Source organism: Theropithecus gelada, chromosome 11, assembly GCF_003255815.1.
Source record: "Theropithecus gelada isolate Dixy chromosome 11, Tgel_1.0, whole genome shotgun sequence".
NCBI classification, from domain to species: Eukaryota; Metazoa; Chordata; class Mammalia; order Primates; family Cercopithecidae; genus Theropithecus; species Theropithecus gelada.
Genome location: NC_037679.1, coordinates 26272932 through 26297529, shown reverse-complemented (window position 1 = coordinate 26297529; position 24598 = coordinate 26272932). Strand labels below are relative to the sequence as shown.

General features: G+C 40.3%; 1 protein-coding gene and 1 pseudogene across 4 annotated transcripts in view; one reads left to right on the top strand and one right to left on the bottom strand.

Moving 5' to 3' along the window:
* The window catches only part of CAND1 (cullin associated and neddylation dissociated 1), a 46241-nt gene extending 28000 nt beyond the window's left edge, over positions 1 to 18241 (bottom strand). Inside the window, exons 1-3 of one of the 4 annotated variants that reach the window (XM_025401431.1) lie at positions 17766 to 18241; positions 13642 to 13769; positions 5013 to 5156 (exon numbers count right to left, since the gene is read on the bottom strand). In XM_025401431.1, coding sequence (XP_025257216.1) covers positions 5013 to 5152 — 140 coding nt within the window. In that variant the 5' untranslated portion in view covers positions 5153 to 5156; positions 13642 to 13769; positions 17766 to 18241. The remainder of the gene's footprint in view (positions 1 to 5012; positions 5157 to 13641; positions 13770 to 17765) is intronic. The other 3 variants (XM_025401432.1, XM_025401430.1, XM_025401434.1) reach the window with 3 other exon arrangements.
* A 97-nt stretch (positions 18242 to 18338) lies between these two features.
* On the top strand, positions 18339 to 24263 carry LOC112634268 (annotated as a pseudogene).
* The last annotated feature ends 335 nt before the right edge of the window (positions 24264 to 24598 follow it).

Below are 24598 nucleotides of genomic sequence, written 5' to 3'. Positions count from 1 at the left end.
ATCCTTTGCAAAAATAAATTCAAGATAGATCATAGAACTAAAAGTAAAGCTAAAATTAGAAATCTTATTTGGAGAAAACCTTTACAACCTAAGGTAAACAAAGATTTCTTAGGACACAGAAAACAATAACCATAAAAGAAAATTTTAAATTAACTTACAAATAAAATCAAACTGAAATAAATTCAAAACCAAAATTAAAAACTTAAGCTCATCAAATTCAGAGAAGAACTACAACTTGATAATAAAAAGTCCATGCACAAAAAAAACCAAATGGCCAAAAAACACATGAAACAGTGCTTGACATCATTAGTTACCACGGAAATAGAAATTAAAACCACACTTACACACCTACTGAGGTGGCTAAAATTAAAAACTGACACAACCAAATGGCTGGTGAGAATGTGGAGCAACTAGTACTTTCACATAAATGGTAGATAGACTTTGAGAAACAATTTGGCGTTTTCATAAAAAGCTAAGTGAACAAGAGCAGTTTCACTCTTGGGTATCAGTAAAAGATAAAGACACACGTCCTAAACGGGACTTGCACACAAACGTTCACTGTATATTTATTCACAGTAGTCAAATCCGTGAAAGAAATCAAATGAATAAACAATCAATGGACTACTAATCATTAATAAAAAGGCATGAACTACTAATATACACAACATGGATGAACTTCTGGTATCATGAGAGCAAAAAGAGCCAGACACAAGAGCACATACTACATAATTCCATTTATATGAAGTTTTGTAACAGGCAAAACTAATTTATGGTAAATAAAATCTGAATAATGGTGACCGTGATTGGATATGTTGTATGATAAAATTATACAATTTTGTCAAATGATTATCCAGTCATTTGAAAAAGGTCCATCTTTTTCCCAGTGACGCCACCTTCATAACATATTTACATCCTATTTTACATCACTGGTCTAGTAATGCCCCACTACCTCACTGCTTTGATTATAGAGACATAATATTTATAGGGCTGGCCGGGCGCGGTGGCTCACGCCTGTAATCCCAGCACTTTGGGAGGCCGAGGCGGGCGGATCACAAGGTCAGGAGATCGAGACCACAGTGAAACGCCGTCTCTACTAAACATATAAAAAATTAACCAGGCACTGTGGCGGGCACCTGTAGCCCCAGCTAGTCCGGACGCTGAGGCAGGAGAATGGCGTGAACCCGGGAGACAGAGCTTGCAGTGAGCCAAGATCGCGCCACTGCACTCCAGCCTGGGGGACAGAGCGAGACTCCGTTTCAAAAAAAAAAAAAAAAAAATTTTTATAGGGCTAACCAACACCTCTCTACCTTCAGCAATTGTTCTTCCTGTTCAGAGTTTTCTTGACTATCTTCAGCACATGCTCACTCTCAACTCTAATATATTTCAGTCAGTTTGTCTAGTTTCTGGAAAAAAAATTAATGATTTTTATAATTAATTTAGCATAAAAGTAACCTGAAGAGAACCAAAAACTTTATGATGTGAAGTTATCCCATCCAAGGACATGAGATTTCTCTCTGCTTGTTCAAGTACATTTTTGTATCTTAAAGTATTTTAAAATGTTTCTCTCATAAATTTGGAACAACAGAAAACTGTAATCTTACCTTATACCACACAACACTGCAATCCAAGTCACCATTGTAACATTTCTTGTTACATTTATTCCTATTTATTTTGTCTTTCTGTTGCTATAATAAATGGGTATTCATTTCTATTATCTTCTAATTGCCCACATGAAAAGCTAGTTATCAAAAGCTTATATAAAAGCTACTAATTTTATAAATTTTACATCCTACCTCACTGAATTCTTTTTATAAATTCAATTTTTCTTAACTGACTTGTTTTTCCCACATACACTTTTCAATTCTTATGCCTCTAATTTTCTTCCCAACCCTCTGTCTTAAAAGTGGTTAATACCCTCAAAAGAAACGGCAGAGAGATACACATATTTGCCTTGTCCCTGACTTTAGGGTGAATCTATCTGGTATTTTATAACTTTTGGGCTGAAATAACTGTGTGTATGTTCGTAGGGCACTGAATGTGCGTGGGCTGAAGAAAGTCTGTGTGTGTGTGTGTGTGTGTGTGTGTGTGTGTACATGCATGTGTACACTTTTAATGTTAAAGAAGGACCTATCAATTCCTATGTTGTTACATGTTCTACCTGGAACAGATGATGAATTCTGTCAAGTGGGATAATACATTTTCAACCTATTCTTCACTCTAATGACAAATCAGGTATGATGCTAGTTTTTGAAAGTTCTTCACCTCTCTAATTATACGAAGTAAACTAAGTGCTTTTTTTTTTTTTTTGAGATGGAGTCTCGCTTTGTTGCCCAGGCTGGAGTGCGGTGGCACGATCTCGGCTCACTGCAAGCTCTGCCTCCCGGGTTCACGCTGTTCTCCTGCCTCAGCCTCCCAAGCAGCTGGGACTACAGGCGCCCGCCACCACACCCGGCTAATTTTTGTATTTTTAGTAGAGACGGGGTTTCACCGTGTTAGCCAGGATGGTCTCGATCTCTTGACCTCGTGATCCGCCTGCCTCGGCCTCCCAAAGTGCTGGGATTACAGGCGTGAGCCACCACGCCCGGCCTGTTTTGTTTTAATCAAGAGTCAGTGTTGACTCTTACCAGTGTCTTGACAACTAGCCAGTTTTTTTCTCCCTTTGACCTATTAACATTATGAAATAACTATTAATAAAGCATATAATACTGAACTGCCCCTTAAAATCTTAGTCACAGTATGTTACTAATAATACACTGCTATATTTTATTTTGAACATTTAAATGAAGCTAGTCTATAATTTTCTTTCTTTTTTTTTTTAAAGTATTATCATTAGTCAGGATCTGTTATCAGTATGTAATTTAAATAAAAGTCTGGAAGGTTTTCATACTTACCCTATGTTCTGAAATAGTACTACAACTCTCTGTACTGGAATTATCTGTTTTTTTGAGGTTTTAAAGACGCTGTGAAATATTTCTGGATCTTTCTTTTGGGTGATGAATTCTTTGTTCAATTTTTCCAAAAATTGAAAGTTTTTGTTCAATTTTTCCAATTTTTTGATATGGCTGCTTAATAATAATTGGGATTTTCCATCCTCCAAGACCCAGCTCTTAGACTATTTACTAATTATCATTTTATCTTCTACTCTATTTATATCCTAATTCCTTTATTTTCTTGAATATACGTTATTTCTCCCCAACTCCTCTAATTATAAATGTAAAATATCAACAAAAGATCAAGAAACTCAGGTTCCTAATGAGTAAAGATACATACTCAAGTGACTAAGAACTAAGATACATACTAAAGTGACATACCTCCCAACTCTCAATTTGGGACAAAGACTACTTTTTTAAAGACTTATTTTTTTAAAAGGTTGAGAAATATTCAGGATATATTTTGAACAAAGCTTAATTTTGTTTACTAGGCACATGGCAAAAAAATATTAAAAGATAAAGAATTAAAGTGAAATTACTGACTCATCTGTATTATTCTACAACACCTTTTTTTTTTTTGAGACACAGTCTTGCTCTGTCGCCCATGCTGGCATGCAGTGGCACAATCTTGGCTCCCTGCAACCTCCACCTTACAGGTTCAAGCGATTCTGCCTCAGCCTCCCAAGTAGCAGGGATTACAGGCGTGCGCCACCATGCCTGGCTAATTTTTGTATTTTAGTAGAGATAGGGTTTCTACATGTTGCCCAGGCTGGTCTCGAACTCCTGACCTCAGGTGATCCACTTGCCTCGGCCTCCCAAAGTGCTGGAATTACAGGTGTGTGCCACCACTCCCATACAACACCATTTTTTGAAAGACCCATTTTATTTTAAGCTTGCAAATGTCCCAAGTTAAAGAAATTTGTATTGCATGTCTGGAAATTTTATGCTAATTAGTTCTCATATTTTTATTTACTCTTACAAGGGATATGTAAAAGTTTAGGCTAAAAGAAATTTAAAATCCTTTAAAAAGAAGTAACAGTGGAATAATGCTTTATTTAAATCGATACCAAAAATAATGATGTAAAAAAAAGACATAATTCCATAATTTTTATGAGGCTAAAAGTTATACTAATAAATATGTAAATTAAGGATTTCTAAAAGTTGACATTCATAAACTAAATCAGTATGTTAATGGAATTTATTCAGAAATCAAATTATTTACCCTACCAAAAATAAGAAACCAAACTGCCAACGTCATGCATAGCAAGAAGCCCCCACTGCATTGTACACACAATCAGAATCTCCGTAATTCTTAGAAAAGACTCTCTGTAACTATTGTATCATATGTATATTGCATCAACTGATGATGATAAAATATACATATTGTATCATCAGTGTTGTTTTAACTATGGTTTAACTGCTGCTATTCTTCATTAAGAATTTTATTATTATTAGTTTTTTGGCTGGGCATGGTGGCTCATGCCTATAATCCCAGCACTTTGGGAGGCCAAGGTGGGAGGATCGCTTGAGTCCAGGAGTTCGAGACCAGCCTGGGCCACACTACAAGAAAATTTTAAAAAATGAGGCAGGAGGATTTTAGCTCAGGAGGTCAAGGCTGCAGTGAGCTGTCATCACACCACTGCACTCTTACCTGGGAGACAGGGTGAGACCCTGCCTTAAAAAAAAAAGAATGTTGTTATTATTAGTTTTTAATTTTCCTTAATCATTTCATTTTCATTTCATCCCCACTGGAATACAGAGATATACAGAAGCAAGTAGGGCTTTAACTCAGCTAAAAATGTAGGCTATAGTCAAACAAATGAGAGAATCATTGTTTTTGGAGTACCCTACATGTACTTCCTAACAATTAAAAGAAAATACCATTTAGTAACTTATATGCTGTAAGGAAATATACTATATATACCATATACAAACACTAAACATTAGTCACCTAAGAATTCTAAACACAAACACTAGAAAGAGATAGTACAAGGCTAAGATAATTTACTACTTATCATGGAGTTTTTAAAAACAGGGTTGGGGGAGCAGGAAGAAAGACTCAACCAGTAAAAAACAACTTACCATTTGACAGCTAAATTCTGTACCTCTCCATTTTTATCTTCCAGTAACTTCAAAATCATTTTCACTACTTTCCTTTCACTATCATCATCCAACTTGATGGAATCTTTCTGCAGTTCCGTCATCAAATCATTTGTAGCCATAAACCTATCAAAAAAAAATTTGTTAATTTCAAAATTTTAGAGCATTAATTTGAAAAGATAATGATTTTTCAAATCCAGTGCTATACCATTCACTCAACAGGAACATCTTTTATTATAAAACTCATTCACTTTTTTAAAAAAGTCATCATAAATTTAATCTAAAAGCTACCAAGAAAAAGAGCAATAATGTACTTAAAATTTATTGCATCCAGAGAGAGGGTGAGAGAGTTTTTAAGTACTGATATGCTTTTATATGAGGTACCATTATCCAAAATTATTTTCCCCGGGTCAGTCTTAACCTCAAACTGACTAACAGGACTCTACAGTGAGCACTCTTTCATTCAAATTAACTGCATCACTGCTTTTAGGTAAGAAAAGTTCCTCTTTACTTTTTCTTTACATGGGATTTGAATTCTATCTAGGAAGTCCTTAACCACAAACATTAAGAACACCTTCCAAACATTAAAAACACTTTCAAAACAAGTATGTTGCATTGCGGGGGGTGGTCACATATTACCGGAAATTTTCCAAAATACCCATCACTAGGTATAGGCCTATTTTTTTTTTCATTTTTTTTTTGTAGAGGGAGTCTTGCTCTGTCACCCAGGCTGGGGTGCAATGGCAGGATCTCAGCTGACAGCAACCTCTGCCTCCCAGGTTCAAGCTATTTTCCTGCCTCAGCCTCTCAAGTAGCTGAGATTACAGGCGCCTGTCACCAAACCGGCTAATTTTTGTATTTTTAGTAGAGACAGGGTTTCATCATGTTGCCCAGGCTGGTCTCGAACTTCTGACCACAGGTAATCCACCTGCCTCGGCCTCCCACAGTGCTAGGATTACAAGCATGAGCCACCGTGCCCAGCCACCAGGCTTATTTTCAAAATAGTGAAGAGGTGATTCTAGAAAGTAGCTCCCCCTGACATCTCCCACCTCCCCTCTCCTTAAGAACCACTGCCCAAGGAAGGAACAGCCTGGCAAAAACCCAGAGTGATTAATCATCTAATCTCGCTTTAAATGAAAGGAGTGAATAGTGGACAAGATAAATAGAGTCTCAGGTACAATAAGGTATAAACACAGTCTCAGATTTTCTTCTCCACATGCCTTACCAAACAATTCATTGTTTTAAAAGTGATTTCTCAGAATATGAGATAATCACATTTAAATAAAGCCCTAAGACCTCCTTAAAAGCCAAATGAACTTGTCCCATAATTCTTGGCTCCCCTCCACTTATGGAAGCAATCCAACTAAGATAACTAGTTAGCATTCTTTTCTTTTATTTGAACCAGATTCAGTTTTAGTAAAAATATATTATTTTGTACACTACAGAGAAATGTCAAAATCCACGTTTAAATAAAAAAACAACTATTGGAGCCGAACTGATAAACAGCTATGGAGACAGTCCGCAACAGGGGTAATAAACTATGTGATAAAAGCTGGCAAAACAACTTAATAATTTAGAAATGCATTACATTAAGGTAATTTTAAGGATAACTCCAATAACTAGTATGTTCGCTTAATGCTGATCTGACAAAGTTTTACACTACATGCAAGTATGTATTATGACAAAAACCACAATTACTTTTGCACCAACCTAATAGTTTAATTCTTACCACGTTCTGTAAAACTGCTTATTTTTTAAAAAGCTTATATTTACACTGGCGCAATATAAGATCAATTAAGCATGTACTTTTAAAAAATGGACACAGCTCTCCTAACTGGAAGCCCCTCACCCATTTTATAATGTGACAAAACAAAATTAAAACGACATGATTTTCATTAATATTCCGGAAAGCGAAAAAACTGCATAACACATTAATGCAGGCACTCCTGCACACAAAGCACTGAAAACACCTTAACCATTTTACTTAAATAAAATCCATTAAATAATCATAATAGTTATTACCTCTAAGAACCACTGCAATGCCAGTTATCTGCTTCCAGAGAAAACAATGATCATCAATTTAAGCACAAAAACATAATTCCAAGTAAAAAGTTGTTTTTTGGTCCGGTATGGTTCTACCGGCACAAATTCATTCTTTACTTATTGTTTATTTATTCACTGTCTATTATGTAAGAAACCCTGGACTAAGAAATAAGGACAGATAAAAGGTGAATACACTTTGGCCCCCCTAACATCAAGAAGCTTATATTGTAATAAAGAAGCCTACTGATTTTCAAAAATCTATGATTAATGGTTAAATACTTTAAAAAGTTAAAATGAGCACTGTCAAAATTAGCAATAGATATTTTTAAAAAGCAGAAAAAGTAGATTATTATAATACCAAGAGTTTTTTTTTTTTTTTTTTTTTTTGAGATGGAGTCTCACTCTGTCGCCAGGCTTGAGTGCAGTGGCGCGATCTCGGCTCACTGCAACCTCCGCCTCCCGAGCTCAAGTGATTCTCCTGCCTCAGCCTCCCAAGTAGCTGGGACTACAGGTGCCCGCCACCACGCCCAGCTAATTCTTTGTATTTTTAGTAGAGACGGGGTTTCACCATGTTAGCCAGGATATCTCTTGACCTCGTGATCCACCGCCTCGGCCTCCCAAAGTGCTGGGATTACAGGCGTGAGTCACCGCGCCCGGCCACAAAGAGTTACTTTTAAATGGTGACCCTGAAATCACAAAGTTCTGGGAATAATTTATTCCTTCTGTAAATGTGATATTAAAAATTTACATTATTAATCTTATTAAGGAAGTTGACCAGTTTAAAAGCTGTCCATGGCATGTCCATGTCTCTTCAGCATTTACTCTTTTAGGTGTGGTGCTAAGGGCACAAATCTCAATACATTTTATAAAACACTACTCAAGAGCATACAGAAATTATCACACCAAAGAGTTGACTGTTAGGTAGGATCTCAAAGGATGAATGAGGGTTTGTGTGGGAAAAATTGGTTTGGGATTTAAATTACTTTTTTTTTTTTTTTTTTTTGGTGGTGGGGAAGGACAGAGCACCTCAGAGTAAAGGCCTAAGGAAACAGTTCAGTATGTGGAGCACAGAAACCTAATAGGAAGATGATGGGAATATAGGCTGAGGTCAAGATGGGAAGGGTGTTATATACTCATACGCTATGTAATAAGAAGCTACTACATATCTGGTACTGTTCTAGTTGTTGCTGACAGAAGGGCTAACTAAAGCACACACAATTCTTGCTGTCTTGGAGCTTATATCACAGTCTAGTAAGAGGTATGTTAACTTTTTAAATTGCATATATGAGTAAGCACCTGTAGAACTAAGAACTAAGATAAATGCTATGAAGGAAAGTGTTATCAAGAAAATACTACGGGGCTGGGTGCCAGTGGCTCACGCCTGTAATGCCAGCACTTTGGGATGCCGAGGCAGGCAGATCTCCTGAGGTCAGGAGTTCGAGACCAGCCTGGCCAACATAGTGAAATCCCGTCTCTACTAAAATTACAAAAATTAGCTGGGTGTGGTGGTGCACGCCTGTAATCCCAGCTACTTGGGAGGCTAATGCAGGAGAATCACTTGAACCTGAGAGACAGAGGTTGCAGTGAGCTGAGATTGCACCACCGCACTCCAGCCTGGGTGACAGAGTGAGACTCATCTCAAAACAAGAAAACACTATCGTATAAACAAAGTAACATGACCTAGACTGAATTGGGGGTTGTGTCAGGAAAGATTGATCTAAAGAGTAGGGGTTGGGCATAGTGGCTCACATCTGTAATCCCAGCACTTTGGGAGACCTAGGCAGGTGGATCACTTGAGGTCAGGATTTCGAGACCAGCCTGGTCAACATGGTGAAATCCCATCTCTACCAAAAATACAAAATGAGCCAGGCGTGGTGGTACATGCCTGTAATCCCAGCTATTTGGGAGGCTGAGGCAGGGGAAATGCTTGAACCTGGGAGGCAGTCACTTGAACCCAGGAGGTGAAGGTTGCAGTGAGTCAAGATCACGCCACGGCACCCCAGCCTGAGCAACAGAGTGACACTCTATCTTAAAAATAAAGAGTGGGCAGAATTATGGTGAAGCAAGGGAAAATTTGTGCCAGGTAAGCAAGGGCCAGAAAGTTAAAGAATTTGTAGACCATATCAGGATTTTAGCCTTTATTCTAAGAGCAATGGGAAGCTACTGAAAAACAGCTGGGTTATAGATGGGGAATAAATGCAACGATCAGATTTACATTTCAGAAACAGTACTCCAGCTATACTGTGGACCATACTTTGGAGAGAACCAATCTTCATTTGGCCATACCAATGGAGACTAGTTAGGAAAATGACTAAGTGAGAAATTATGATAGCCTGAGTTAGGGTTATGGCAATCAATGAAGATGGAAAAAAAATGACATACAGTTGATTCTCATTATTCCCAGGTTCCATATTTGCAAATTCACCTACTTATTAACATTTATTTGTAAAGCCAAAATTAATGCTTCCTATTTCACAGTCATTTGCAGATGATGATGATGAGTGTCAAATGGTGAAAAATTTGAGTAATGCAACACATACATTCCCAGCTGTGGTGGGACAAAATAACACTCTGCCTTCTAGCTCTAGCTCTCATGCTGTAAACAAGCATCTTCTTCTTGGCCTGTTTCAGCCCATGTTTTTCACATGTTTGTGCTTTTTGTTGGTGCTCTTGTTGTTTAATATGGCCTCCAAGCACAGTGCTAAAATGCTGTCAACCACTCCTAAGTGCAAGAAGGCTATAATGTGCCTTCTGAAAAAAACATATGTGTTAGATAAGCTTCTTTACTGGCTGTGAATTCAATGTTAACGAATCAGCAATATATATTAACACATCTTTAAAAGGAACACTCGTAAAACAAGGTTACAAACTCATCAACTGATTAAAATAATGTGACTCAGGACTCATAGAAACTAATTCCATAATTCCCTCAGAAGCAATGGTTCAGTACTTGCTAACTCAGTGTTTGTGATAATGTTACAAAACATATTACAAATACTGAGAATAGTTGGTTTGAATTTTACAAACTAAAATTAATAGTTCTTCAAAACGGATTAGACGTAGGGATGGTAAGGATGAGCTAGGAGGAAAGAAGTAAAACGAAAACCACAAGACTGGGTATTGCAGTCAGCTGATGTATCCTTGTCCAGACTCTTAATGTTACCCTGCAGCCACCATCACATCAGATGAATAAACTGCTCATCTTACAATAGAAAAAAGGATTACCTTTGGTTAAACTGCAAACTACATGGAAAGGATATTCCTCTGATCTTAAACAACAAAATCTCTGCCATAGTGAAGATGTGAAAATAAAAAATTAATGTCCTGCAGCCCAACTCTGTCTGCCCTTGGCCAAAAGTGGGCGCTGATAAAGAAAAAAACAGCAGCCTCCACATTCCAGAAACTTATCTGAGACTCATACCTAAACCTCAGTGTTACTACCAACTGATCTGATGCTTAACAGCTAAAGCATATTGTTTCCTTGGATATAAACAATCTCACAGAACATCCATTTTGGACAAGGTCACCGAGCAACACAAAATACCAAACATTCCCCTCTCCAGTTAAATGAGTGACTGGTACTTCTTTACCAATTACAGCTTTCCCCCTGCTTAGGTCAGCCCTCCCTATAAAATTTATTAAAAGGCCAAATCATAGAATTGACCTCTCTTTCTGACAACATTCAATCTAAAGCAAAGCTTCACTTCCTTAGACTCTTTCCCAGATTACCCAAATGAATAGGTTCCTTCTAAAATCCTTTGATACCCTGAAGTGTGTGTTCTCCCTGATTATTACAGACAAAAAACCCAACTTGTGTCAGGATGCCCATAAAACAGAATTACAAGAAGGAAAAAGTGGTTAAAAAATATATATATACCAAATAGATGAGCAAAGAAAATATCCGCTAAATGAGTTACATTAGGAGACTAGGGAGACTGTTAGGGATTTTAGGAGAGCAGTCTCTACGAATTCAGATGGGCAACAGCTAAGAAATCTGGAGTTTATCTTGTAGTCAAAGGAAATCAGTGAGGGAGACAATGATCAGCTGCAGTATATAGAAAGAAAATTCTAATGGCCAGAGGGAACACAATGGGTTAGGAAGAGGCCTGAGACAGCAAGATTAATTTGAGAAATATTCATCAGGAGACCAAAGAAGACAGACAGCAGAAGAGTGGTATCAAAGGTTTTCTGCTTGTGACTTTCAGTGGATGGTAATTTAACAGGCCAAAATAAGGATAAAGAAGGCGTTAAGATGGGAAAAGAAAAAGATAAATGGTTACATTTCAGACTTCAATGGAATTTCCAGGTTGATACGACCTGCAGGCAGTGCCATCTCATTCCTTTATTCAACAAGTATTTTGAGGGCACCAACATAAGGAACTCTACTCTGCAAACATAATGATGAGGAACACGTAAGTCTGGAACTTACGCTAGATCTAGGTATGCACTAGATGGATAGATACCTTGCACTCACAATAACTCTCACCACAGCCTCTCCCATCATACATAAACACAATTTTACTCTTGTTTCCAACCAGAAATCTAGTTGATATGGTCAATTTTATCACTCAGTACACCAATTACCTTTCAGAGATCCTGCACATACACCACTGCTATATCATTTTTCCTCAGTTATTCCTTAGAGTGCTATGAATTTAATTGGAATAGTTTTGTTTTGTTTTGTTTTGTTTTTTGAGACAGAGTCCCCCTGTCGCCCAGGCCAGAGTACAGTGCTGCAATCTTGGCTCACGGAGACCTCCGCCTCCCGGGTTCAAGCGATTCTGCCTCAGCCTCGTGAGTAACAGGTGTGCACCACCATGCTCGGCAAATTTTTGTATTTTTAGTAGAGACGGGGTTTCACCATGTTGTCCAGGCTGGTCATGAACTCCTGACCTCAGATGATCTGCCTGCCTTGGCCTCCCAGAGTGCTAGAATTATAGGCATGAGCCACCGCACAAGGCCTAAATTGGAATAGTCTTGATATTGTTCATGTAAAGAAATCTAATTTTTATTAATCTTTCTTCCCAGTTTTATCTGTGAGGTACCTTCTTCCTCTTTCTCACTGGTGAGCCCTAACCACTGCTGATAACCAGTTAGTACAGTATATATCAAGATAAAAACATCTAAGTAAAATCAAGAAAGTTACTGCCATCAATCTGCTAAGTATTTTAAAAGTGCCCAGAAATCACCTTCTTAATCTCTGCATATCTATTTCTTCTAATTAAGCCTGCTTTTCTTCAAGCACAAGTACTTAAGATAATTTCACTGTTTGCTGTTATGTTATTGTAAATGCCCACACCGTACTTTTAGCTATATGATAGGATCTGTAAGGTTCCTTCCAGCTCTGAAAACCTATGATTCCTTAAAAGGTTTGAGATTTTTTAAATAAGCATTTTAAACAGTTTCCAAAAGAAAATATCGTCCAATATCCAAAACACTTAAATAAATAAATCTGGTAATATAAACCTTTATCAAATAGGGAAAAACTTGCATTCTATATGTAGTGAATTATTTTAGGAAGATTCTATCAGGTGGTATTTAAACAAAGTTTAGTTGACTTTACAATGGTTTCCTGAAGGTTCCTAAAATCCCATATAATCGAACTAAAATCCAATTCTACTTAAACAAGCACCTACTGAGAACCCACATGGCCCAGAGCCAGACAAAGCGAAGGATTCCGTTTAGTGAGACAAGGTCCCTATTCTTAAGCAGTTCTGCGGACAATATCCATCCAGCTACAGTCAGTTATCTATTTCCTCTTCCCCAGTGAAATTTTATATCGTGTGCTTTACATTTTCTCTTTCTACCTAGAGTTTCATTTTCAACACCTGGCTTAGATCTCTCCATGGACAGGAATCTTCTTTCTTTAATGTTCTCTGCCACTTAATGCCTGACAATTACATACGGCCCCGGGTTATTCATCTTTTTATAATAGTGTCTTAACTATTCAACAAGCATGTAGATTTAGGGAAAGTAAGCACTAGATCTTAAACTTTTTGTAGTTCTTCTCAGGAATTATTAAAAGTATCTTCTAGCATGAAATATTTTATAACCCTAATTTTAGAGGGAAATGAAATTTAAGGCTTGAATCTTAATATCTCCTAGTCTAAACCCTGGAGAAGTGACATAGCTGGGTAGTTAAGAGTTCATGCTTTGGGGGTAAAGAGATCCTATAAATCCCAGACCTACTATCTAACTGACCTTAAACAAGTACTTCATCTCTCCAAATCTCAGTTTCTTCAACTGTAAATGAGATTGTTGTTATCCTCTTTTACTAAAGTTGTAAGGATAAATAAAAATCAAGCTCACAGTAAGCATTTATATTAACTATTATACATAGAAAGACAATGATATTTTCTTTAGTTCTGAGTCTTTGGAATATTTTAAATCAACTGGTGGTTGAAGCATATGAAAATAAAAGAACTGGCTGGGCACAGTGGCTCAAGCCTGTAATCCCAGCACTTTGGGAGGCCAAGGTGGGCAGACTGCCGGAACTGAGACCAGCCTGGGAAACATGGTGACGCCTGTCTCTATAAAAAAAAAATTAGCCGAGTGTGGTGGTGCACACCTGTAGTCCCAGCTACTCTGGGGGCTGAGGTGGGAAGATTGCTTGAGCCCAGGAGGTTGAGGCTGTAGTGAGCTGAGATGGTGCCACTCACTGCACTCCAGTGTGGGTGACAGAGCGAGACCCTATCTCTAAAAAAAAAAAGAAAAAGAAAACTTAATTACCTCAACCCACCGAATATTTAATATTAATATTCACAAATGGAGTGTCACATGGTTCATCCACATTAAAGCTTTCGCTCTGGTATCTACCGAATCCCCTATCTATTGGTTAAATTATAACGTTTACTCTTTATTCCTTTATAGAACATGCATCCCTAGAGGTCCTTAAAATAACTATATACCCTGGTATAAAAGTCTCAGTACACTCCAGAAGTGTTTTTTTTTTAGGGAGGAAGTGATGAGAAGCACTGTTCTAAGGTACTGTCCCAAGGAATGTTTCTTCATTTTTCTTCTGAAGGTTTTATTTGAATCAGCATTCATTAATAACTTTTCACTAAACCGAGGCTAGTATGTAACAGGCAATATCCTAGTAATTAAGACACACAAATGCCTCCTCCTTTTTTTATAAAAGAGCTCCTAGTCTTCTTTTTTTTTTTTTTTTTAAGGGTTTAAAAAAAAAAAAAAAAACCTGCATGGGCGGGCACGGTGGCTCTTGCCTGTAATCCTAGCACTTTGGGAGGCCAAGGCAGGCGGATCACAAGGTCAGAAGATCGAGACCATCTTGGCCAACATGGTGAAACCCCATCTCGACTAAAATACAAAAAATTAGCCAGGCGTGGTGGTGGGTGCCTGTAAATCCCAGTTACTTGGGAGGCTGAGGCAGGGGAGTCGCTTGAACCTGGGAGGCGGAGGTTGGAGTGAGCTGAGATGGCGCCACTGCACTCCAGGTCTGGCGACAAACACTCTGCCTCCGTCTCAAAAAAACAACAACAACAACAACAACAACAACTCTGCATATGGCATCAGAGTTCCTAACATCGGCATTTCTCATCCTAATGCTTCCCCATTTCTCCTAAGTCTTAATATCCCATTTTTAAATAATGCACAATACTAAAACACAAAACAAATATTATACAATTTTTCAATAAATTGAGCCGATTAAGTCCTACAAAAAGATTCTTTTAAAATGCTGACATTTCCAAAGTTTTAAGCCTGCATTCATTCCTGTACCTTCTCTGTATTAATGGACTATATAATTATCTACATAGACCTGAAATTTTATACCTATAAGCAACCTTTTGTAATTAGTCATGTCCACGACTCTCAGAAGTGAAAATGTAATCTCAAATTAAGTAGCTTGCACAAGATCTTACAGTTCATAACAAAGAATCACACATGATTAGAACCCAGATCTTGTGATTAGGTCAAATTCTCTTTGGATTCTACCATGAGGAGAATAAAATTTGCTCTTCATGTTGGAGCACTGTTTTCTTCTCTTGTCCTTAGTTCAGGCAGAGTGCTTTGCAAATGTTGGTCATTTCATAATGTTAATTAACCTTGCCCTCAAGATCCTTCTAGTGCTAGGTATTTTAAAATATGTAGCCACAATTCTTGGTATTTCAGCCAAAATAAATAAACTTCTAATGAGAACAAAGCATCATTTTTAAAAAAAGAACAAATTAAAATAAATACCTATACTAAAAATATGCAGGAAAAATTTCAAAATTCTTGACTCCAAACTCTAATTATTAAATGTCTGTTTAAACTGAACATATAAAGTGCTTTAGTTCCAAAGACCTATTAACCAGATGGCTACAGCGCATTATAAAAATGTTTTTTAGAAGACAGTTAATAAAAATATCTTAATGATGTCAAATTACTGGAAATCACATACTGGTCCTAAACATATCCTACCTAGCATTCACCAACTATTAGGGGTATACCAATATTACACTAATCCTCCAGGCAATGTTTTGATTCAGTACAACCAAAATTCATAATCTTTATCAAATTCAGCAGTGACTGTCATTTAGTATCAGAGCATTATTCTTTCATTTAACTTTGTTTAAAAAAAAAAAAAACCTTGATATGTATATGTTATCTTTCTTTCACAGGAAATTTAAGAAAGCAAGCTTTAGGCTGGGCGTGGTGGCTCACGCCTGTAATCCTAGCACTTAGGGAGGCCGAGGCGGGTGGATCACAAGGTCAGGAGATCAAGACCATTCTGGCTAACACGGTGAAGTCCCATCTCTGCTAAAAATACAAAAAATTAGCCCGGTGTGGTGGACGCCTGTAGTCCCAGCTACTCGGGAGGCTGAGGCAGAAGAATGGCGTGAACCCGGGAGGCGGAGCTTGCAGTGAGCGGAGATCATGCCACTGCACTCCAGCGTGGGCAACAGAGCGAGACTCCATCTCAAAAATAATCACATGTATGGTATCACCACATAATTTATTTAGCCTTTCTAAACTTATACCCATACAGAAGTCTGACTAGCTGAACAAAATTGTATTATTACAAAGTGCTATCTTCAGACTGAAATTGACCACAATCAGAATAAAATGTACTACCTTTACAGATGAGCCAAACTGACAGCAATGGGGAGGAAATCACACGACACACCTTATCCATTACTTGAATTGAAAGCAAGCAAAGCCCCCAAAATCAAAAGGCATTCCAATCCGTTAAACAACACAAAACTTTTATTTCCCCCAAGATTCTTAATTTTGGCGCTAGAACTACACAAATCTAAAATACACAAAACAAACTTATGTCACCTCAAAAAAGTTACAATACTAAAATTTTTACCATTAGCAAACTGATTTTTAAGCTTTAAATACAACACTTAAAAGCTGCCTAAGTAGAAATATTTTTTTAAGTAATATATGGTTTTGTGGTCATTGACTATTTTAATAAGCCAGTACATCAATTTAATCAGAAACACAATTACTACTTTTTCACGGCTCTCTCCTTTCACAAACCCTAAACGTTCTTCCCAGTCCACACGGTTTGGACACATTTTCAGGTGTTAACACATATTGTTCATACGAAACAAGCAAACAAGCTCTTTAGTCACAATTTTAGTTGACGACTATTTGTTCTTTCCTTTAAAATGCACCCAAATTACAACCACTAAAGCATTAGAGAACAAAACAGGCATAAGGAAATAAGCAACCTTTTTTTTTTTTTTTTTAAGATTGAGAACTTATTTGTGAAGCGATGGGAGGCGGGAAAGAATGCAACAATCACCGTAGCGTGCAAGTAAAAAAAAACAAAAAACAAAGATAACCTGTAAAAATATAACAAATCCTGACTACGCATATTACAACAATTTGGAACCAACAGTACAGATCTCCTGAACAGAACTGCTGTAATAAAGCTTCATATTCACAAGCTCCGTATTAAACATCTCTTCCTTTTGAAGAAGATCCGTCTGCTATGATCAAGATCCAGCAATCCATCCCTTTGGCAGTGATTTTCGATATGAGGACATGAGACTGAAACCCCGAGTTCCTAAGCGGGTTTTACCTGACAAGGGGAACTGACAGTGATGCTGGCGGGAAAACCCTACGAGCGAAGTTTCCTCCATCCTGGCTCCCCTCCCCCTTCTTCCCACCTTCACGAAAAGAAATAATCCAAAAAAAGAAGTATATATCAGCCAAGAGCTCAAAAGTTCACCATTCCACCCGAATGCAGCAAGGCCCACGCGCACCTGCGGGCAGAGAGAAGGCCGCCGGGTCCCCGAGTGGGCAGCAGCTTGGGCCCCAGCGAGCAGGGCGGCCTAGCGACGCAGGATGGCAAGAGAGTAGGCCAGGCGCCCGGTCTCCCGGCCTAGAGCAACTCCCTTCTCCACAATGGTGGGTGGTTTCGCCCCTTCGCGCTACCTGAGACGCGAGAATCGCCTCCCAGTGGGGCAGGGAAGGATGTGGGGGCACTTAGAGACGCAAACGGGGCCTAGAGATTGCGGCGGACAACTGCCTAGGAGAAAGAATGGGGGGGTGGGGTTGCAAGAGGGGAGAGGAAAGGGGCTCGGGAGGGATCGGGAGGCCAGCGGACCGGTGCGCTGGAGACCTCGGGGTAGCGAAGCTACCGGCTACGGCCGAAGGGGTGGGGCAAGGCCTGCGTGACGGCCAGGGCCGCGGCAGCGAGAACCCCGAGGTGGGGTGAGGGTTGGATCTCGGCCTCACCTAAAGTCCTTGTCGCTGGATGTCATTTTTTCCAGCAAATTGGAAATGTGGTACGAGGCGCTCGCCATGTTGACGGCCTCGATCCCGCCCGCTGGCGCTGCTGGAGCTGCTGCCCGCTGCCGCCGCCGCCACTGGAGCTCCTCCTCTCGCTCGCGGCGGCTCCCGCTTCCAGGGTCGCAGCGCGACGCCGACGCTGACTAGGGAGGCGCCTCGACGGGCTGCCCCCTCCCCGGCGAGGCGTGGGCCTGTCCCGTGGTAAGCCGAGGCTACAGGGCCAGCCTAACGACGGCGCTGTTCGCTGGAGAACGAGCTCATGGGCGGCGGGACGGGAAGCCAGACACTTCCACTCAGGGCCGTCTCGCTCCCACTCGCTCCGCACTCGCTCCCTAGGGCAAAAGGCCAAAGCCCGCCTCCCTCGCTCCGGGGGCGGGGTCGGCAGACGCGGGACGCTACGGAAAACTAAGGTCAGAGTTCACGGAGGCCTCCCCGCGCACGCTATGAAGACGAGAGTTAAAAGACAATTCGGTTGGCTGAAGGCTATGTCAGTTTTCGCGTGACCCGCCTTTTAGAGGCATGACAACGACAAAAAAGGGGCTGTTCTCGCGAGACTTTAAAGCAACGGTTAAAGGACAGGAGACGAGTGGAGCAAGTGGGCCGTAATCTGAAAATAATTTGATTATTTAATGACATTAAGAGAAAAAGATTACGAGCTTTGAGAAAGAGAAAGCCTAGGAGTAACGACAATTAAGGAGTTAGCTTGCGGAACCAACATAAGAATTATAACAGGGAGCTTTCGTTTGGGATCAGACGCGTGGCCTGCATTGCCTTAACCACCATGGGGTAATGTTGCCACGTGAAAACCACAAATCCCAGAATTCAGTCGGGTGATACACTGGCTAATAATGTGATTGGCTGCGGGAACTTGTAGCTTACTCATTGGCCCCCCCCGGAAGGACTGAATGCTGGGATATGTAGTCTGAAGGGGAGCAGTGCTAGATAAAAACCTTTGAATCGCCGCGCACGCCGTTTCTGCCGCGGATTCTTATTTTCTCCAATACAGGGTTTTTCTGTTATGCGGTATTTATTTGTAGAGCAAGCTGCGCAGTTTGGCCAGGCGCATTGCGGGTCAGTTGGTGTTCTTGCCAGAGGCCTAGCAGCGACTTCCTAGCGCTACTCCTTGCACCTCTCAAGGCAGCTGAGCCTCCCCACTTCTCTGGCCAGACAACACTCCTTCATCGTAGAGCCACCTCTCTGACGCCAACAGGACCTTAGTAAGACTAATGGGTATGCGACAGATGACTGTAGTCAGGCCCTACTGTTTTCAAAGTAGCTAAAAGACTATCTCTGTAGTTAGCTTTTGTAGCCTTGATAGACCTGCAGCTGTGTATTGTTCCGTCAGACAGACAAATCCGTGGAGTTATCGAAGTATTTACTATCCAAGTTTTTCATCTGCTTAATATTTGGGATTTTAAACACAAATTTTGCCAGGTAGGGGTCAACATCCCTGAAAGTGTTAGGGGTGGAGCCAGCTGACAGGCCTTTCTAAAAGAACAGAGAGCCTGGTGAAGAGATGAAAAATCAATCTCACTTGACACTCCTGTTAAAAACAACAACAAACCTTGAAATACCTCTCTACTAGCACATACCTCAAATCTGATCAAATCTACCTGACCTTTACCATTGTTTTCTATATTCATCAACTATTACTGAGTACTTCAAAGTCAGGCAATAGCAGTTAATGAAACAGATGAAACTTGATTTAGCCTCATAATGTGTGTCTAAATTTCACACATACCTCTGATCTGCTCTCATGTGTCCTTTTACTTAAATGTATGTAATACAAAGGCCGGGTGTGGTGGCTCATGCCTGTAACCCCACCATTTTGGGAGGCCGAGGCGGGCAGATCAGGAGGTCAGGAGTTCGAGACCAACCTGGCCAATATGGTGAAACCCCATCTCTACTAAAAATACAAAAATTAACTGGGCATGGTGGCGCATGCCTGTAGTCCCAGCTACTCAGGAAGCTGAGGCTGAAAAATTGCTTGAACCCAGGAAGCAGAGGTTGCAGTGAGCCGAGATCGTGCCACCGCACTCCAGCCTGGGCAACAGAGTGAGACAACGTCTTTAAAATGATAATAATAATAAATATATATGTAATATATTTTTTCTCCCCAGTAATGCCATATTCTTTATTTTACCCATCTGCCATGATTAATATATCTTTCATCAAGTGATGAAGCACTGTCCTTAGTGCTTCAGCCACAATTAATTGCCTTTTGCTCTGAATAGCCTTTCCATCATATTTAATGTAAAACACACACACACACACACACACACACACAAAGAAGCAGGTCTTTTTTTTGTATGTGTGGACCTCAAGGCCTCAGTCATTTGGTATTATCAATAATACTTTCCTTTAGCCTGTGTCCACTCAGAAAGCAAATCATGGTTTGTCTTTTTCTGTGTGTAAATTCTTTCACTTTTGAATTTCCAGCTGAACTATAATATTTGAAGTCAGATTCCTTAAATATACATCGTGTTTACAGCCACTTACTTGGTGTCATAGGCAATTCATGTTCATCTTTCTCAGCTTCAGTTTCTTCATGGGTAAATGATGATCAGGATATTACCTCAGGGTTGTTTTAAGAGTTAAATAATTCCTAACCTCAGGTGATCCACCCGCCTCGGCTTCACAAAGTGCTGGGATTACAGGCATGAGCCACCACGCCCAGCCCAGCCAAATGTGGTGAAACTGTCTCTACTAAAAATACAAAAATTAGTTGGGCATCGTGGCAGGCACCTGTAATCCCAGCTACTTGGGAGGCTAAGGCAAGGAGCATCTCTTGAACCCGGGAGGCCGAGGTTGCAGTAAGCCAAGATTGTGCCATTGCACTCCAGCCTGGGCAGCAAGAGCGAAACTCCGTCTCAAAAAAAAAAAAAAAGAGTTAAATAAAATATCCTATATAAGGTGCCTAGCACATTTCCTAGAACATAATAATATTTATAACTAATATGTCTTACATACTTAACGAAGGTCCAGAAAAGCATAAACATTAGCTATCGTCACATTATTTTAATCTTTTATTTGTCCCTATTCCCAAGTCATTCTACACAACCACTTCAGAGCTGTCCAAAACATTGTTTTTACAGTACTGCTTACTTACTGAAAACATTCAGTGACTGACTATTACAGAATAAAGTCCAAATGTTTTGGTAGTTGGTGGCCTTCATTTGTCCCTAAGCTTTTCTTTCTGACCTTTCTGTCACTGTTCTAATGTAGAAATTGCTTCTACTAAAGTTTTGAGTCCTTCAAAGACAGAAGGTCTTGTATATAATAATAATTGTTATAATTATGAGCATTTTTAAAATTTATTTAGTTTTTTGAGACAGAGTCTTGCTCTGTAGCCCAGGCTGGAGTGCAATGGCGCAATCTCGGCTCACTGCAATCTCTGCTTCCTGGGTTCGAGCGATTCTTCCTGCCACAGCCTCGAGAGTATCTGGGTTTTCAGGCATGCGCCAGCACGCCCGGCTAATTTTTGTATGTTTGGTAGAGACAGGGATTCGCTATGTTGTCCAGGCTGGTCATGAACTCCTGACCTCAGTGATCCACCCACCTCAGCCTCCCAAAGTTCTGGGATTACAGGCGTGAGCCACTGCGCCGGCCTTTATGAGCATTTTTTTTTTTTCTTCCTTGAGAGGGAGTCTCACTCTGTTGCCCAGGCTGGAGTTCAGTGGCACAATCTCCGCTCACTGCAACCTCTGCCTCCCATCTTCAAGTAATTCTCATGCCTCAGCCTCCCAAGTAGCTGGGATTGCAGGTGCCTGCCACCACACCTGGCTAATTTTTTTTTATTTCTAATAGAGACGGCAGGATTTCACCATGTTGGCCAGGCTAGTCTTGAATTCCTGACCTCAGGTGATCTGCCCACCTAAGCCTTCCAAAGTGCTGGGATTACAGGAGTGAGCCACCATGCCCTGCCGAGCACTTATTTATGAGTCAGGCATTGTATTAACTCAATCCTCAGAACAGCCCTATGAGATTGGTGTTTTTCACATTTTAAGTATGAGAGGCACAAAGAGGGTAAGTAACTGGATAAAGGTCACTCCTACTAGAGACTAGGAATGTGAAATAAAAGCAAATGGAATTAAAACCCTCTAAATTTTCACTAAAGCAATTCTGATATGGCGTGAAATAAAGAAAACATCAAAATTCTTAGGGGAAGAAACACCCTCCAGGGCTTTATATGGCTTTCCATTCTTCCACCCTATTATTACAAGGAAGCTCTGCTGTAGGATTTCCCAAGTTGTGAACCCTAGGAACACTAGTTCCATTGATAGTAGAAGCAAATACTCTTTGGGTCTTGGGTTATGTGTTGGCTGGGGAAGGGGGGTGTTGTTGCTGAGGAGGGTTGTGGTTAAGAGAAAAAGTGCAGGAAACAGTTTTCTTAATAGTACCATGTCTCCGAACTTTTTTCTTTCTTTTTTTTTTTTTGAGACATAGTCTTACTCTGTCACCCAGGCTGGAGTGTGCAGTGGTGCAATCTCAGCTCACTGCAACCTTCACCTCCCAGGTTCAAGTGATTTCCCTGTCTCAGCCTCCTGTGTAGCTGGGATTACAGGTGCGCCCCCTCACCTGGCTAATTTTTGTATTTTTAGTAGAAAAGGGGTTTCACCATGTTGGCCAGGCCGATCTCAAACGATCAACCCGCCTCGGCCTCCCAAAGTGCTGGGATTACAGCCACAGCGCCTGACCCACAGAACATTTAATATGGCAGCGTGTAAGAGGAATATGTAGTATGCAGCTGCTTGACACATTTGAGCATAGAATTTAAAGTTGTACCTGTATAATCTCAAGAAATGAGAATACCATGACCATGAAACATAATTTGAAAACCACTGTTCTGTAGGTAGTTTTTTCTGAACCTAATGCTGAGTGGATGGATGATGGGGAGGAGAGTCTTGGCAGAAAATAAGTTTGATGTTCATTTTTAAAACAGCCTTCTGCCAAGTACATGTGGCCTGTGCTCAATTTCTACATTTGTTGTAAATGAGTTAAAGGGAATAATAGAGCTATATTTATTCAACTAGTTGGTAATTTCTGAAATAAAATTCTGAGTTGAATGTCAAAGCCGATGCGTTTCCGCGGCATGCCTTGCCGGGCTGGGGCGGACACGGCTAAGGGGCCACCTGGGTGGGGAGGGAGGCACAGTCTTGCTTATGGTCCCTCGCCACACGCCGGCCTTTGGCGGCGCCCGGGTTCTGCCAGTCAAGAGTTGGAACACGGCATCTTCCCTTCCTTGAATCCTTCCTTCTGCAGAAGGGAGCTCAGTAGAACTTTGTTGTTTTGCCCTTTACTCTGGGCTGAAAGATGATAAAGAGAAAATAGTGAATGTCAAAGGAAATGTAATTCCTCCCATGCTGGTTGTCTCAACTGTGATTGTTGTGGTTTGGAAATCAACACCCAAGAAGGCTCTCTCTTGTGGATGTATCACTTAAAACACCCAGAAGTTGTTGACAGCGGCGGTCGGAAGGGCCGGTGGTTTCCAAGCTGCTCCAACAATGGGACCCACAATCCTCAAGCAGGGGAAGAAGAAGACATAGGCGAAGAAAAAGAGAAAGAACAAAGAAAAGAAGATGACAAAAAAAGAGCTTCAGCTATGGGACTGGTTTAATCCATACAATCGCCCAGAGGTGCTGACCGTGACCAGTTGGAATGCGCCGGTTATGTGGGAAGGCACTTAGAACATCCCAGAAAATTCTTATGCCAAACAGAAAATTACTGTGGGTTTGACGGTTTTTGCTGTTGGAAGATATGTAGAGTATTACTTGAAGGAGTTCATAACATCTGCTGATGGGTACTTTATGGTCAGCCACAAAGTCATATTTTACATCATGGCCGATAATATCTCCAGGATGCCGTTGATAGAGCTGGGTCCTCTGTGTTTCTTCAGAGTGTTTGAGATCAAGCCTGAGAAGAGGTAGCAAGTCATCAACATGATGGGCATGAAGACCATCAGGGAGTACATGTTGGCCCACATCCAACAGGAAGTTGACTTCCTTTTCTGCATGGATGTGGACCAGGTGTTCGAAGACAATTTTGGGGTGGAGACCCTGGGCCACTCGGTGGCTCAGCTACAGGCCTGGTGGTAGGGGAAACATCCTGAGGAGAATACTTATGAGAGACGGAAGGAGTTGGTGGCATACATTCCATTCGGCCAGGGGGATTTTTATTATCACGCAGCCATTTTTGGTGGAACACCCATTCAAGTTCTCAACATCACCCAGGAGTGCTTTAAGGGAATCCTCCAGGACAAATGACATTGAAGCAGAGTGGCATGATGAAAGCCACCTAAACAAGTATTTTTTCCTCAACGTACCCTCTAAGATCTTATTCCCAGAATGCTGCTGGGATTATCATATAGGCCATCATGCAGATATTAAAATTGTCAAGCTATCTTGGCAGCAAAAAGAGTATACGTTGGTTAGAAATGATGACTGACTTCAAATTGTGCCAACAGTTTTTTGAATTTGAGAGAATTATTATTCTGGCTACTTCCTCAGAAAACAACTTTAAGAAAATATTAATGAAACACCAACATCGCAATCACATACTATTTCTCCTTGTAACTTTGAGCCTTGTAATATGAGAGGATGAATATATGGTAATCAGATGTAAATTCCCAGTGATTTCTTATGTATTCTGAATTTGGGGGAAATACTATCAGCTAAACCAGAAAGAACTTGTCATAGGCAAAGACAAAGCCAGAAACAGGCCAGGCGTGGTGGCTCATGCCTGTAATCCTAGTACTTTGGGAGGCCAAGGCGGGTGGATCA